This window comes from Notamacropus eugenii, assembly GCF_028372415.1.
Source record: "Notamacropus eugenii isolate mMacEug1 chromosome Y unlocalized genomic scaffold, mMacEug1.pri_v2 SUPER_Y_unloc_1, whole genome shotgun sequence".
Classification (NCBI taxonomy): Eukaryota; Metazoa; Chordata; class Mammalia; order Diprotodontia; family Macropodidae; genus Notamacropus; species Notamacropus eugenii.
The window spans coordinates 273,412-290,050 of record NW_027325109.1 but is presented as its reverse complement, the minus strand read 5'-3'; the positions used below and the strand labels follow the sequence as shown (position 1 = coordinate 290,050).

Genomic DNA, 16,639 nt, shown 5'->3' with positions numbered 1-16,639 from the left:
TCTTAATCCTTCCAGGTTTGTTAAACCACCATGAAGGGCTACTCTGCAGTTTGCTAGCTAGAAATTTAGATTTTCATAAATTTCTCATTTAGTAATGATTAAGCTGGCTTGGCATCCAGTCTCCTTTATGAGGAGAAGCAGTGTTCCCTCATTATAGTCCCAGCCATGGCGAGGAGAGAGAGGGTGCCAGTCCTCCAAGTTGCTGGTCTGGTTTCCTGACCAGGAGCAAGGAGAATATCACCCCTTCTGCTACAACATATTGCTCCCTCACCTCATCTGCCAAAGGCTTTCAAGGACTCTCTTGGGATCATAAACTTCTGGACACTGAAAAGTGTGCTGGCATTTTTAATTTAATGAATAACTAACTCCCACTGGTCATCTTATCCATATGAGAGTGATACTGAACTCCCCCAGCTATCAGTAGTCAAAGCTTGTTCTCTGTCACTCTGCCTGACCTCTCTTATTCCCATCTGCCTCAACCCAGCACTCCCTTCCCTACCCCCAGCCCCCTGGGTCCCGTTCTGAAGCTAATCATCCTTTCCTCTGTGCTATTTGGAGGATCTGTTCCATAGATAACAAAGGTGATTTCAACTTAGATTCTTTCTCTTCCCACTTCTTCCATCTTCTGGTCCTCCCAGCATACTTGCTGATGATACAGCTTCCCTGGCCACCATTCTGGCTCCGAATTTACTATATCCCCTCCCACCCACTCTTGTGGGGGAGGTCCAAAACTACTTGTTCCCCATTTCCAGGTTCTCTATCTACCACTGTGATTCAGTAAGCTGTCTGGCTTTTAGTTTCACTCAGTCCATATCAGCCAACCCATCAAAATTCTTGTAGGTGTTATTTTCTGATTGACAGGATGCTTTCTTTTGGTCCTTAGTAAGTTTGGTGAGTGACTCACAGTCTTTCTCGTAAATTCCTGATCTTCTGCTAGGGGACTTTCCAAGCAATCGTTCATATACCCTACCCTCTCTGTTCTCTTCCTTTTGTATAAACTTGCTTTTCCCTCCTGTTTGCCCATTGTATTCTTAATAAGACTATGAGCTCCTTGAGGGCAAACACTATCTTTGGTATGCCCCACACTTAGCACTGAGTTTGGCCCAAAGGTATTGCTTTTTAAATCTTTATCGACTGCTCATTATTGACTAATTCAAAAGAGAAAACCCATAGGCTCAAACCTTTCTAACAAAATCATGAGAATAAATTTTACTTTCTTATTTTATTTCTGGATTTTCCACGACTTTCTAATAGTAAGACATGAAAAAATAGTACAACTTGTGGATGTAGTGTCTGCAGCAACATATTTTCTGAATTCATACTTCCTCCTAAGGAAAAATAAAGAAGATTAGACTATTTCCTATCATGATGCAAGGATAATTAAAGCTAAACACATCACAGAAAAATACAGAACTTTAAGAACATCTTAGCAGATGAAGTTGCAAGAACAGAGTGAGACAGATTTGTCAGGGAATGTGCATACATGTGCAGGTGTAGAAAGAGGATAACTGAGTGAAGTCAAATGTGTGTAGGTATGTGAACTTAGGTGTATCTTGATATGGGAAACTGTCTTGTATTTGAAAACGGGTAACCTCCTGATACTCCTATTTGTCTGTCAATTTTACCTACAAATTTGTTCCACTCCTAGATTGGATGTGGGTTATAGATGGAATTTTTCCATCGGACAAACCCAAGAGAAAGTTCAATGACTGTGAATGCAAAGAATGAAAAAAAGTGACATTAATAAAGAATAAAGATGAAAATACCTATCAACATCTGATAAAACTGGCTTTTCTTTTTTATCCTTTTTTATGTTTTCTGGATAGCCAGGAGAAAGATCTGAAATTCAAGGTGAGGAAAAATTTTATTGTCTTTCATGCAGTTTTTATGTATAATGTTCCATGTGTAATATAATCAGATTATGGCTAGACATCCCATAGGAGAACTCTACTAGCCTTACATAAGGAAAATGAGATCTAGAAGGGTGTAAAGTAACTTTATGCGTTTTCAGGTGTATATGTGTATGTGAATTTGTGTGCAAGTAGGTGTGTGTATGTGGATATTTGTGTGAAAGTATGTATGTAATTGTATGTTTTTAGGAATATATGTGTTTCTCCGAATGTTTGTGTTTGTATGAGTATGTGAGTGAATGCTTACATATATGTATGTGTAAGTGTGTGTATGTGGTATACTTGTATGTGTATTGAGTGAGTGTGTTTGAGATTGTGTATATGTGCCAAGCAATGTGTGTGTGTGTGTGTGTGTGTCTGTGAATGGCAAATATTTCTACTTCATTGGTAGAAAATTAATCTCCTATTCCAAAGGAAATTCTTAAATATTTACTCAATCTTTGTTATAGGTCCATTTTCCACATGAATTGCTATTGTTTTGCCTGCACATAACCACAAGTGCTCCCCAGACCCTCTCCTAGAAGTTGAAAAGCTTGTGGAATGTAACTTTCAAGTCAGAAAAGAATCTTTGGTGTCATATAGTCCTACTCTGTCCTTAGTCCTGGTGAGAGAAGTGAGGCATAGGGAGGTTAAATGATGTAACTGAGGTTACATTCATAATGAGAAGTTGCAGAGCTAACATTGGGATCTGAATCAATCCTTAGCATTCTCATAGTCTTTTTTTTTTTATATTTAGTGGCTCACATGAGAAGAACATAGACAGCTACAATTTTTTTCTATGCCTAAGAGGACTCTACAGCAAGAAGCCAAATGGATATCGTGGTACAGGTACCAAAGAGTTCAAATCAAGCGGGGATAAAGCGGCTTTGATCAGTAGAATTTTATTATAGATGTCCAAAGATCTTACCATAAGAAGGAAAAGAAATCCTCTCTTTTGACTGATTTCCCTTGTATGAATGCTTTTCCTTTTTAATGATTCATTATCTCAAAGAGTAAAAAAGAACTGAGTGAAACAGGAAAAATACTCTAATGGTACCTGAAAGTAATAGCTGTCACTTGGAACTGGCTTTCTCCTACTAGATAAGGTGGCTCATCATTGTGACCTAAAGCCTAACTCATAATACTAATCATCCATGATCTATGTCAAGGAAGTCTTTACCCCCTCCATCTCCCATGCTAGCTGAAAAGCAATAAAGCTGGATTTGAGTAATTCCAACACTAATTGGTCAGATATAATTCAAGTAGCCTAACCCCAAGTTAATGGCTTCATTAGAATGATGCTCATCATAAGTAACCTCATAAATGACAGGCAGGGAGGTGCATCATTTGCGCTTAGGCAGTACCAAATTCCCCAGTATTGTAATATTCTAAGGCTAGGCTCAATTGGCTGGATAATTTATCCCGTAGAGAGAGCAGTGCGGGTTGACAACACTGAATAACAGTGCACGTGAAGTGTGGGCACCCAGAAGAGAATTAGTTTCACCAACATTCTTCTGTAAAGTTGGTCACCTGTCTAATAACTGGCACAGGAACTCAGTGAGTTTTTTATACCAACAATTCCAGATGACAAATGACATTCACCTAAAATCAGTTTAAGGCCACCAATATCGGAAAATGCAAGGAAATACTTCAAAAGGAAAGGGAAATGGACATCAGAATGTGAATGAAAAAAGACATGACAGAAAGGGATGTTTAATTTTAGAAATTCCTTCCCCAAAACTCAAAGATGAACATTAAGGAAAAAGTGAAGATAGAATTGAAGTGATCCAGGTTAATGGGATGCTACTGACCACATACTGATAGCAAATGAGAGTGTTCAAGAAGACTGAGGATGCCTCAGGTATTGCGTGTTCAATATTGATGTGCCTCAATGATGGCTGTTTAGAGTGAAGGATTCCTTTTCCTGCATTACTATTTTTTAAGTCCTATTGCAATGTCATTTCTCCTATTCTTATGCCCAGCCCCCTGGCACAGTGTCTGCACCAGCATTGAGGAACGTGTGACAGGGAAGCCACATTTGTTCTCCTGGATGCAGGTGTGTGGCCCTTTCATTGGGTCCAACTTTTACCGAATAAGTCCCTTGATAATGGGGATTTGATTTTTGAAGTTTGGATTCAATAAGAAGTCGAGACAACAGAAACTAGAAACCCAAAAGTGGCCTCCAGGACAACAGTTCCAAATCTTTGGATTATCTCCACCAGAATGGTCAACATTTCTTTTTGTGTGGGAGAGAGAATAGGTGTGTGCATAGCTACAAATTATAGGAATATACTTCATAGAATTACTAACACAAAATTAATCCAAGCTGCCACACAGCAAAACATGTTCATACACGAAGGTTTTCTGAGACTTTGAAAGACATTGTGAAGGCTGTCCTAACCAGCATTACCCCCCAAATGAAGAAAGAACACAATCCTTTACCAAACTGGTGTTCTGAGTGAAATTCAGCCCTATTTGGGAAACGTGGGAAGCAGTGATGGACACTGTATTCCCTAGGGGGAATTCCTGATCTTTTTTGACTCTCTGGATACTATTGGGTAAAGGGAGAGGGAGTCGGTCGAGAATACTCCGAGGTCCTCTCTACCTCTGAATGTACACTATCTCACTGGAAAACACGTGGTTTTCCTCAAAATATCTTTATGTTCACAGTGTGGTATTAATGGACAATCTGGTGATGGATGGCTTTGCAGAGACAAACAATTTTGCAAACTTTGTCAGGTAGGTTTGTGGTATCCACTTGACTTGACTGAAAGCAGAGGGTAGAATGTATGTGTTTTGCCCTCGAAGAAGGTGATTCTGACTCCATGTGATGGGAGCAGTAGGTAGATTTTGCTGACAGGTAGACCACTCAACAGGCTATTGTCACAATCCTTCTTGGAGGGGATGAAGGCATGTACATGGGCAGTTACAATTATAGGAGAGAAAACAATCAGAAGAGTAGCCTGGATCTTTGAGTGCTACAAGTTATCAGTATCTGATGGCCCATGAAGCTTATGGAGGTGTTTGAAAAGAGATGTGGAGGATGACCTCTGGGTTGCTAGCTTGATTGACTGGCATGGGGTCGTGCCCTCAGCCATAAATGCGAGTCAGGATTAAGGTTGGGCAAAGTAGGAGAAGAATCAGCAGTTCACTTCTAGAAATATTGAGCAGAATAAGTCTGTGGTCTTAGAAGAAAATGAGTCACATCAGCACCTACCTCAAATTTCTGAAAGTTTTTTAAAGATCTGTTGAAAAAAAGTATCTCTTTCCAGGTTAAGACACGAAATAGCCACCACAGGTCCTGTTCCAAAGTTCTCCAGTGGAAGAACTTGTCTTACTTATGTAACCATGGAGATGTAAGCACTCATGGGCACTGGCCATTGAGCTTTGCTCAACGGAAAAATTATAATATGATTTGAAATTATTCTCCAATATCCCTAATGAATGTTGATGTAAACATTTTAAATAAAATATGAACTGAAAGACGACAGCAAATTATCATGAGGATAATAAATTTTGAACTGATCTAATTTATAGCACTCAAACGAAGCTGGTTCAATATTAGGAAAACAATGAAAATATTTGAGCATGTCAATAATAAAGTATCCTAAATCATACTATTGTCTTTATTGAAGCAGAAAAAGCTTTTGACAAAGTACAGCACACATTCCTGTGAAAAACATGAGAGAACACAGGAATAAATGGATTTTTCCTTAAAATGATAAATGTTTATTTTGTTTTCAGTTCACTTAGCTCTCAGAGGTGGAGGCGGAGGTCCCCCACTAGAAAGTGTTGGCATATTTTTCTTTCTGTAACTAACATAACTTCTCATCTGAGAATCTGGATGCTATACTACTGAGTGCATATATGTTGAGTATTGATATTACCTCATTGTCTATGGTACCTTTGAGAAAGATATAGTTTCATCCTTATCTCTCTTAATTAGATCTTTTTTTTAAATTTTGCTCATTCTAAGAAATGATAAGAGATATCTGTCTCCCAACATCAGCAAATATTATATGCAATGGTCAAAAGCTGGAAGCATCCTCAATACAATCAGGAATTAAACAAGCATGCTCATTACTCTTGGTATTATTTAATACTATCTTAAAAATGTTAGCTTCAACAATATGAGGGAAAAAATGAATGTAAGGAATCAAGATATACAGTGAGGAAACAGAACTATCACTCTTTTTGGAAGATATGATGGGATACTTAGAGAATCCACGAAAGAAACTTCTATATTATCAAGTTTAAGAAAGTTGCAAGATAAAATAAATCCACGTACATCTTTAGCATTATGACCCCCAAAGCCCAGCAGCAGGAGATAGAAAGAGAAATTCATTTTAACATAAATATGTGCCATTTAAAATACTTGGGAATCTACCTACCAATACAAAATCAGGAACCACATAAGCAAAATTACAAAATACTTTTCACACAAATAAAGTTACACCCAAACAATTAGGAAAATATCAATTATTCATGTGGTTGGCTCAGCTAGTTTGAAACAAATGACAATTATACATGCAACAATTTACGAATTCATTTCCACACAAATTGAAATGCCAAGAAAAATTTTTACAGAGTTAGAAAACTAACAATATCCATGTGCAAACATAAAAGGGCAAGAATATCAAGTAAAATGATGAAAAAAATGGAAACGTAGATGGCCTAGTTACACCAGACCCAATACTACATTATAGAGAAACAATCATCAAAACTACTTGCTAGCTAAGAAACAGAATGGCAGATCAGTGGAAGAGATTAGGTACACAAGAAACAGTAGTAAATGGCTATACTATTCTACTATTTGATCAATCCCAAAACTCCAGCTTCCGGGACAGGAACTCATTATTTGATTTAAAAACTGCTCAAAAACTGAAAAACAACATGGCAGTAACTGGGCATAGATTCAACACATCACACCATGTCCAGCAATGCGGAACTTGTGGCTTACATAGAGAGTGGCCTTTTGACTGACTCTAAATTTTGCAGAACAACTGTATTTACTGAGGGGATTTGTTCTGGGAAGGTTGGATTTGGTCAGAGGAATGCACTTGAGGACCTAGATGGCCTTCCCTTTTAAAAATTTGCAAGGCAGAGCCAAGATGTTAGAGTAAAAGCAGGAATTTGTTAAGCACTTCCAGATTCCCTTCCAGAGAATGTCATTGGCTTAAAACAAATTCTGAAATTGCAGAACCAACAAGTGAAATAATTTTTCAACCCTACATAATTTACAAACGGGAAAGATCTGCCTCACTTGGGAGAGTGGAAAGAACTACATGTTTTAGACATAAGGGGTGATAATTTAAGTAATTTAGAGGAGCATCGAATATTTTACCTATCAGATATAAGGATAAAGGCAGAATTTATAACCAAGCAAGAGATAGGAAACAGTATGAGATGTAAAATGGATAATTTTAGTTACATTAAATTAAAATTTGCTTTGCACCAACAAAGCCAGTGCAGTCCAAATGGGAGGAAAAGCAGAAAACTGAGAAAAATTATTCAAAGCAAGTTTCTCTGTAAAGATCTCATTTCTCAAATATATACAGAATGAAGTTAAATTTATAATACTACAAGTTATTCCCCAATTAATAAATGAATATTAATAGGCAGTTTTCAGACAAAGAAATCAAAACTATATATAGTCTTATGAAAAAAGTTCAAAATCACTTTTGCTTAGAGAATGCAAATTAAAAGAATTCTGAGGTACCCTTTCATACCTATTAGATTAGCTAAAGTGACTGATAAGGAAACTGATAAATGCTGGGAGAGAATATGTGAATATTGAGACACGAATGCCTTGTTGATGGAGTTGTGAACTGATTCAAACTCTCTGAAGTTGAATTTGGAACCATGACCGAAGAACTATGAAACTGTCCCTGTCACTTGATCCAGCAATACCGCTACTATGTCTCTATCCTAAGGGGATTTAAAACAAATGAAAAAGACCTCTGTATATAAAAATATTTACAGCAACTCTTTTTGGGGTTGGTAAAGAATTGGAAATTGAGAGAATGTCCATCAGTTGGGGAGTGGCAGAAGTTAGATGACTGTGTTAGAATACTGTTGTGCTATAAAAAATGACAAGTAGGATGCTTTCAGAAAAACCTGGAGTTAGATAAAGTGAGGCAAAATTAAGTGAGCAGAATTAGGAAGAGCATATTTTACATAGTAACAACAATAAGTATAATGATCAACTGTGAATGATTTCTTAATTATCACCAATACAGTGATCTGAGACATTTCCGAAGGACTTCTGATGAAAAAGGCTAACAATCTCCAGTGATAGAATAGAGGAAGTCCACATGTAGATCTAGGTGTACTTTTTAAAATTAAATTCTTTTGTTTTTCTCAGTGTTCTACAATCACTTCCATACATCTTACATTTTTCCCCTCTTTCCCCCTCCTTCCTCACTCCCTCCCTGAAAAATTATACAATTTTATGTAGGTTCTACACATGCATTCCTATTAAATACGTTTTCACCTTAGGTTGCATAGAGGAATTGAAAAGAATGAAAGAAATCATAATACAAAGCAAAAGATAATACAAAAGAAAATGGTCTGCTTCATTCTGAGATCAAATTCCATAGTTCTTTCTCTGGATGTGGAAGGCATTTTGCCTTTAGAGACCACTGAGAATTTTTTAAGTCCTTGCATTGCAATGAAGTACTGATTACCAGAAAAATTCCTCACATACTGTGGTTGTTGCTGTGTACAAAGTTCTCCTGTTTCTGCTCCTTTCACTCAGCATCAGTTCATATAAGACTTTCCAGACCTCTCTGAAGGCTTCCTGGTCGTCAGTTCTTAGAGATCAATAGTATTCCATTGCATTCATATACAGAAATTTATTCAGCCATTCCCCAATGAATGGGCATCAACTTGATTTTCAGTACTTGGCCACCACAAGGAGAGCTGCTATACATATTTTTGCACACGTAATACCTTTTCCCATTTTTACGATCTCTTGGGGACACAGTCCTAGAAGAGGTATTGCTGAGTCAAAGAGTATTCACATTTTTGTAACCTTTTGGGCATAGTTCCAAATAGCTCCCCACAATGGTTAGATCAGCTCACAGCTCCACCAACAATAAATTAGTGCTCCAACTCTCCTACATTTTCTCCCACATTTACCATCTTCCTATTTTGCCATGTTAGCCAATCTCATAAGTGTAATGTGGTATCTCAGAGTTGTTTGATTTGCATCTCTCTAATCAATAGTGATTTAGAGCATTTTCATATGACTATAAATTTCTTTTATTTCTTCCTCTGAAAGCTACCTGTATGTATTCTTTGATCACTTATCAATTGAGGAATGACTTAGATTCTTGTAATTTCACTCAATTCTCTATGTATTTTAGAGAGGAGGCCTTTATCGTAGGAACATGTTGCAAAAATTCTTTCCCAACTTTCTGCTTCCCTCCTAATCTTGGTTGCATTGGGTTTGGTTGTGCAAAATCTTTTCAATGTAATATAACCAAAATTATCAATTTTGTGCTTCGTAATGTTTTCTATCTCTTGTTTACTCAAAAATTCTTCCCTTCTCCATGAATCTTGTAAATAAACAATTCCTCGCTACGCTAATTTATTTATATTATCAATCTTTATACCTAGATAATGTACCCACTTGGCCTTTTTTCTTGTGTTCTGTATCAGCCATTGGTCTATGCCTACTTTTGACTACACTGTTTTATTTATTTATTTATTTAACTTTTAACATTCATTTTCACGAAATTTTGGGTTCCAAATTTTCTCCCCGTTTGTCCTCTCCTCCCACCCCAAAACACCGAGCATTCTGATTGCCCCTATCACCAATCTGCCTTCTCTTCTATCATCCCTCCCTTCCCTTGTCCCCATCTTCTCTTTTGTCCTGTAGGGCCAGATAACATTCTGTACCCCATTACCTGTATTTCTTACTACCTAGTAGCAAGAACAGTACTTGACAGTTTTTCCTATAAGTTTGAGTTCCAACTTCTCTTCATCCCTCCCTCCCCACTCATTCCCTTTGAGAAGGCAAGCAATTCAATATAGGCCATATCTGTGTGGTTTTGCAAATGACTTCCATAATAGTCGTGTTGTGTAAGACTAACTATATTTCCCTCCGTCCTATCCTGCCCCCCATTGCTTCTATTCTCTCTTTTGATCCTGTCCCTCCCCAAGAGTGTTGACTTCAGATTGCTCCCTTCTCCCATTTCACTCCCTTCCATCATCTCCCCCACCCTGCTTATCCCCTTCTTGCCCACTTTCCTGTATTATAAGATAGGTTTTCATACCAAAATGAGTGTGTATTTTGTTCCTTCCTTCAGTCAAGTGTGATGAGAGTAAACTTCACGCTTTTCTCTCACCTCCTCTCTTTTTCCCTCCACTAAAACGTCTTTTGCCTGCCTCTTTTATGAGAGATGATTTGCCCCATTCTATTTCTCCCTTTTTCCTCCCAATATATTTCCTCTCATTGCTTAATTTTATTTTTTTAAAGATATGATCCCATCCTATTCAATTCACTCTGTGCTCTCTGTCTCTGTGTGTGCGTGTGCGCATGTGTGTATGTAATACCACCAACTACCCAGATATTGAAAAGTTTCAAGAGTTACAGATATTGTCTTTCCATGCAGGAATGTAAACAGTTCTACTTTAGTAAAGTCCCTTATCACTTCTCTTTGCTGTTTACCTTTTCATGCTTCTCTTCATTCTTGTGTTTGAAAGTCAAATTTTATTTTCAGCTCTGGTCTTTTCATCAGGAATGCTTAAAAGCTCTCTATTTCATTGAAAGACCATTTTTTCCCCTGAAGTATTATACTCAGTTTTGCTGGGTAGGTGATTCTTGGTTTTAGTCCTAGTTTCTTTCAGTTGTGGAATATCATATTCCACGCCCTTCGATCCCTTAATGTAGAAGCTGCTAGATCTTGTGTTATCCTCATTGTATTTCCACCATACTTGAATTGTTTCTTTCTAGCTGCTTGCAATATTTTCTCCCTGACCAGGGAACTCTGGAATTTGGCCACAATGTTCCTAGGAGTTTGTCTTTTTGGATGTCTTTCAGGCGGTGATGTGTGGATTCCTTGGATACTTACTTTGCCCTCTGGTTCTAGAATCTCAGGACAGTTGTCCTTGATAATTTCATGAAAGATGATGTCTATGCTCTTTTTTTGATCATGGCTTTCAGATAGTCCCATAATTTTTAAATTGTCTCTCCTGGATCTATTTTCCAGGTCAGCTGTTTTTCCAATGAGATGTTTCATGTCATCTTCCATTTTTCATTCTTTTGGTTTTGTTTTATGATTTCTTGGTTTCTCATAAAGTCATTAGCCTCCATCTGTTCCATTCTAATTTTGAAAGAACTATTTTCTTCAATGAGCTTTTGAACCTCCTTTTCCATTTGGCCAATTCTGCTTTTTAAAGCATTCTTCTGCTCATTGGCTTTTTGAACCTGTTTTGCCAGTTGAGCTAGTCTATTTTTCAAGGTGCTATTTTCTTCAGCATTTTTTTGGGTCTCCTTTAGCAAGATGTTGACCTGCTTTTTATGCTTTTCTTGCATCTCTCTCATTTCTCTTCTCAGTTTTTCCTCCACCTCTGTAACTTGATTTTCAAAATCCTTTTTGAGCTCTTCCATGGCCTGAGCCCATGGAATATTTATTCTGGATGTTTGGGATACAGAAGCCTTGATTTCTGTGTCTTTCGCTGATGGTAATCATTGTTCTACCTCATCAGAAAGGAAGGGAGGAATTATCTGTTCACCAAGAAAGTAACCTTCTAGAGTCTTATATTTTTCCCTTTTCTGGGCATTTTCTCAGCCAGTGACTTGACTTCTGAGTTTTCTTTCCACCCACTTAGGGTCTGAGATTCAAATGCTGCTTCCCAGCCTCAGGGCTTTGGGCGGGGGCGGGGCTGCTATTCAGTGTGAGATTAATGCAGGTGCTCACGTCAGGGCAGGGTGGTCTCACGGGGCTCAGTTCCCTCAGGGGGTTTATGCAGAGACCTTCAACAATGGATCTGCCTGCTTTGGGAGCTCTTTCTGCTGCCACACCCGCTGCTGCTTCCTGAGGGGGCCCAAGCCACGGGGACACCCCACCCCCCTGTCGGCCACCCAAAAAGACTCTCTCACCAACCCTTTTCACCTCCAGGTGGAGGGACCTGCACGGCTGGTGGAGAATCTGTCCCTGAAGCCTGCTCGGATCTGCTCGTCTTGGTGCTGCGCGGCCAAGGCAGGGCTGGGCTCTGGTCTGGGTCCGGTGCACTATGGACCTTTTGAGTCAGGTTTTTCAGGTCTCTCTGGAACAGAAATCTTGTCCACTCTGTTGTTCTGTGGCTTCTGCTGCTCCAGAATTTGTTGGGAGTTCTTCTTTACAGATATTTTATGGGCTGTATGTTCAGAGCTAGCATACGTGTGTCTTTCTACTCTGCCATCTTGGCTCCTCCCCCTCTTTAGATTTCTTTAATTCAATTTTAACTTAAGTGGGTGAATACAAATTGTGAATAATCCATTTGATTCAATCAACAGACACCTGGCAACCATATTGTTTGGAGTACCAAATTTTTCAAATGTAGAATGCAAAACTCAAATTATCCTTTTGAACCCATTAATCAATGTCATCAGTGCAATCTATAAAATTAACCGTGATGTTTGGTGAAATACAAGTTCCTATGCTTCCAAATACAAGTAACATATGAATGCTAGGTGATACCATGAGGCTCAATATTTCTTTACATTTGTTATGTACCCCTGATACAATCTGCATTTCCAAATGCTGCGCCTGTTTCATTCAGCTTCTCAAAAACAGAAGTCTTCTCAAAAATGCACTAAATGGTCAAGTGAACAACCAGTCTATTCATTTTACTTACAATTTTGAAATCCACATTTATTTATAAAATACCTTGATATACCAAGCTCTGTCATCGACACTAAGGATATAAATGCAAAAGAATTATTACCAAGTCTATTAAAAGTCAGAAGATACTTAAATTCTAATGACAAAGGCAAGTGATATATACACACATATGTGTGTGCAGTCTTGCATAAATTAGTATATGTACATATGTGTAAATATAATGTGAGTGCATATGTATATATATATATGTGTGCTGTGTGTATGCATATATACATACATGCATAAATTCCACATACATAGAGCTCATAACTACTAACACAGAGAAAAATGATAAATACACAGTAGTCTGGGCGCAGTACTAGTCACTTGTGGGATCCTGACAGGCTTCATGTAATATATGGTACCTGAGCTACAAATGAAAGGGAAAGAGTGACTCTGAAGTTGTTATAAAGAGAGAGTTCGTTATACTCCTGGAAGAGAAACAATGAAAGTCAAAGTTATAAAAAACGAAATGCCTTGACCCTGGAAGAGCAAATAATATTCAGTTAGGCCAGAAAGACAGAATTTAAGTTGTGAAAGGTAAAAGTTAAAGAGGAAAATTTTATTTTTTATCTTGGAGGCAAGGAAACATCACTGGAGTTGGTTAGGTAGAGGAATAAAATGGTCAGTTTGAATTAAAGAAAAATTAGTGGAAATGTGTAAAATGAACTGGATTGGGAAGAGACAATACTGGAAATTAATGTAAAATCTTTTCCAATAGTTTATAGAGTAGATGGTTTGAGCTTGAACTAGGGTAGTAACTATGTGAATGGGGGGAAGGTATGGTTCAAACCTTAGAGATATTATGAATGTAGAAATTACAAAAGGCTATGGTAGATATTATCTTACAAAGGTAAAAATGGTAAGATCTAAAAACTGATAATTTATTTGGAATGAGAGAGATTTAGAATAATGTGAAGATTATGAACCTGGTGTACAGGAAAATGGAGCTGCCACTGACAATAAAAGGAAATTTTGGAAGAGCGTGGCTTTGGGGAAGTAAATGAGTTCAGTTTTGGATATGTTTCATGCAAAATGTTTGGGGGCATCTAATTTGAAATGTCCAACAAGGAATTTTTGATGTGGTTCTTTTGCTTGGACATTAGTTTTTACTTTGACTCTGAGTCATCAAGACTCAAACAATGATCATTATGTGGGCTGCGAGTTGAGATCTATTGTTGGCCATTCAAGGAGAGCCAGAGTGAATTGTATTTATGTCACAGTTTGTAATAAAAATATCTTCCCCTCCCTCCCCATGACATCTTACTAGGTTTCTAACATCAAAATTTGCATACTTTTGGGCAGCACACCTGCAGGTAAAAGCAATATAGCTTATGTGGATAGAAGGAGACAAAGGAGGGATGGGAAAGGAAGGGAATGAGCCAACGAGTGAAGAAACAAAAAATGAAGGAAAGAAGGAACTGCTTTGCCCCAATGGAACTGATAAATTGAGTTCACAGTGAGACACCTTGGGCTACTCACAGGCTGTTGTTTGTAATTCATTCTGGAAGAGGACCATAGCATCAAGAAAGTGATGCCACGACTTTCAAGTGAATTTGGATTTAAGTGAGGAAGAGCTGTGCAAAGTTTTATTTTCTCCTCTGGAGTCATTGGGATCCAGTGACAAGATATAAATCAGAATGACTGGAAATGACGCCACTGCATGTTTTTAAAAGATATTTGAATATATCTGTCTCACTGATATGTTTCTTTTGCTGCTTTTGAATACTGTAAAATTATTATAATTTTAAGCATTTCTTTATTTCTCTATTTCTTGGAGGAATTTTTTTCCTAATTATTATACTAACGATTCATAGTTTGTATCAGCAAAGGGTATTTAGTATTTTTTTATTCAAGAGACCTGTGGAGTCTCTCTAACTGTGACATGTTGTCAGATCTTGTTTACTACAGCAAACGTTGTCTAAATTTTACCATATATAATTTGCAGATTAGTTATTACTATTATCTTGGATAAGAGTGTTAATTATTCAAGGGATATTTAGATGGCTATGTAACTGATAGGACAGCTGTAGATCAATTTATATCTAAAAATGGAGAAGAGCAATTGACAAATCACCCTTTTTCATTTAACATCGATCTATCAAACCCAACCCTAGATATGGACAGAAAAAAATTCAGAAAAAGCTGAATCATTTTAAGACAGATTGTAACTCCTGACTGAACAAACTTCTAAAATCCCAAATTTTTTAGTTTTGTTCTGTATTAAAAAGTTATAAAGCATTGGGTGATACCTGCTGTGAAAGTTCCATTTATTAACCTGTTGCAACAGTCCTTCCCCTTCTATCTCTCATCCCCACAAAACAACAAGAACATTGATTCCATATATAAAGCATTGTCCTCTTGTCTAGAGTTTCTATCTATATCAAATATATGATGCTAGCAACTCCCCAAAACCTTGCACACTTTTCAGGAATATTACCGGAATTTCACCCGATGTTAGAAGCATAAGTTCCACCACCCATTTGAATTTTTGCAGTCCTTTTAATTTGAATTATTTTTTATGTATTAATTTTTTGGAGTATTGTTTTCACTGATATGGCTTCCAATGTCACAATGCTATCTAGAGTCACTGAAATTAGACCTTCCATTAAGAAGTAAAGAAAAATGAATAAAACCCAACTTGGCCAACCTTAGCTACTATCAGTAATTAAAGATTGAAAGCTATCTCTATATTGCATCATTTATTTATTTAATTAACCAAAAAACCCAATTATATAAATGTGATCCTTCTAGTGATAGCATTCTTTAAAGCCCTCTTCACTTCTTCATTTCTCAGGCTGTATATTAAAGGGTTCAGCATTAGAATAACCACTGTGTAGAACACAGATATCACTTTTCCTTGAGTTGGGGAGTAGCTGGAGCTTGGACACAAATAAGTAACAATCTCAGTTCCATAAAATATAGCAACAGCTGTAAGATGAGAAGCACAGGTGGAGAATGCTTTCTGCCTTCCTTCAACTGAATGCAAGCGTAGAATAGAGAAGAGGATATAGATATAAGAAGTAAGGATGATAAGAAGTGTTCCTAACATGTTTATCCCAGCAAAAATGAAAATGATAGTTTCATTAATTTGAGTATCTGAACAAGAGAGTTTGAGGACTGGGGGACTGTCACAGAAAAAGTGATGGATGACATTGGAGTCACAGTAGGATAAGCTACTTATGTAACTCGTATGAATAACTGAGTTAAGGAATCCTGCTGTGAAGGTCCCCATGGCCATCTTCAGGCACACTATCCTTGACATGGTAATTGGGTAAAGTAGGGGATTGCATATTGCTACATAACGGTCATAGGCCATCAATCCAAAGAGGATACACTCAATAGTAATCAGCGCAATGAAGACATACATCTGTAAAAAGCAGCCAGTAAAAGAGATGACTTTCCGTTTAGACAATAAGTCAACTAACATCTTTGGAGTGATAGTTGAAGAATATAAAATATCAGTCAAGGACAAGTTGGTCAGGAAAAAATACATAGGTGTGTGGAGTTGAGAATCTATCATGATTAATGTAATCATCCCTGCATTTCCCAACACTGTGAGAGTGTAGATCACCAAAAATAATACAAAAAGTATAATTTGAAGTTCAGGTGAGTCTGATAACCCTAGCAAGATGAATTCAGTCGCTGTAGTATGGTTTGCTCCAGACATTTATTCCAAATATTAGCGCAGTCATACACTGGAATATCCTAGAATATAAAAAGGAATGAATCAAGTGGGGGAGGGATGAGTAAATTTGAGGATTTTATTGAAAACAAGATGTTGCTGGCATAAATTCAAATTGAGAAGATTCGTGAGGTTTTTTTTTGCGTTAATCTCAATTACTCTTGAAGTATTTTCTCATAAATTAGTGGGCTTAT

At 37.4% G+C, this 16,639-nt stretch overlaps 1 protein-coding gene across 1 annotated transcript; it reads right to left on the bottom strand.

The window, feature by feature from the left end:
- Nucleotides 1–15,491: 15,491 nt before the first annotated feature.
- On the bottom strand, nucleotides 15,492–16,430 carry LOC140516965 (olfactory receptor 5F1-like). The gene has a single exon (XM_072627813.1). It carries the CDS (start codon nucleotides 16,428–16,430, stop codon nucleotides 15,492–15,494), a length of 939 nt encoding a protein of 312 aa, XP_072483914.1.
- Between the last annotated feature and the right edge of the window lie 209 nt (nucleotides 16,431–16,639).

Excerpts from the sequence above, each read along its gene's own strand:
- LOC140516965 (XM_072627813.1), bottom strand. The coding sequence starts at position 16,430 with ATGTCTGGAGCAAACCATACTACAGCGACTGAATTCATCTTGCTAGGG.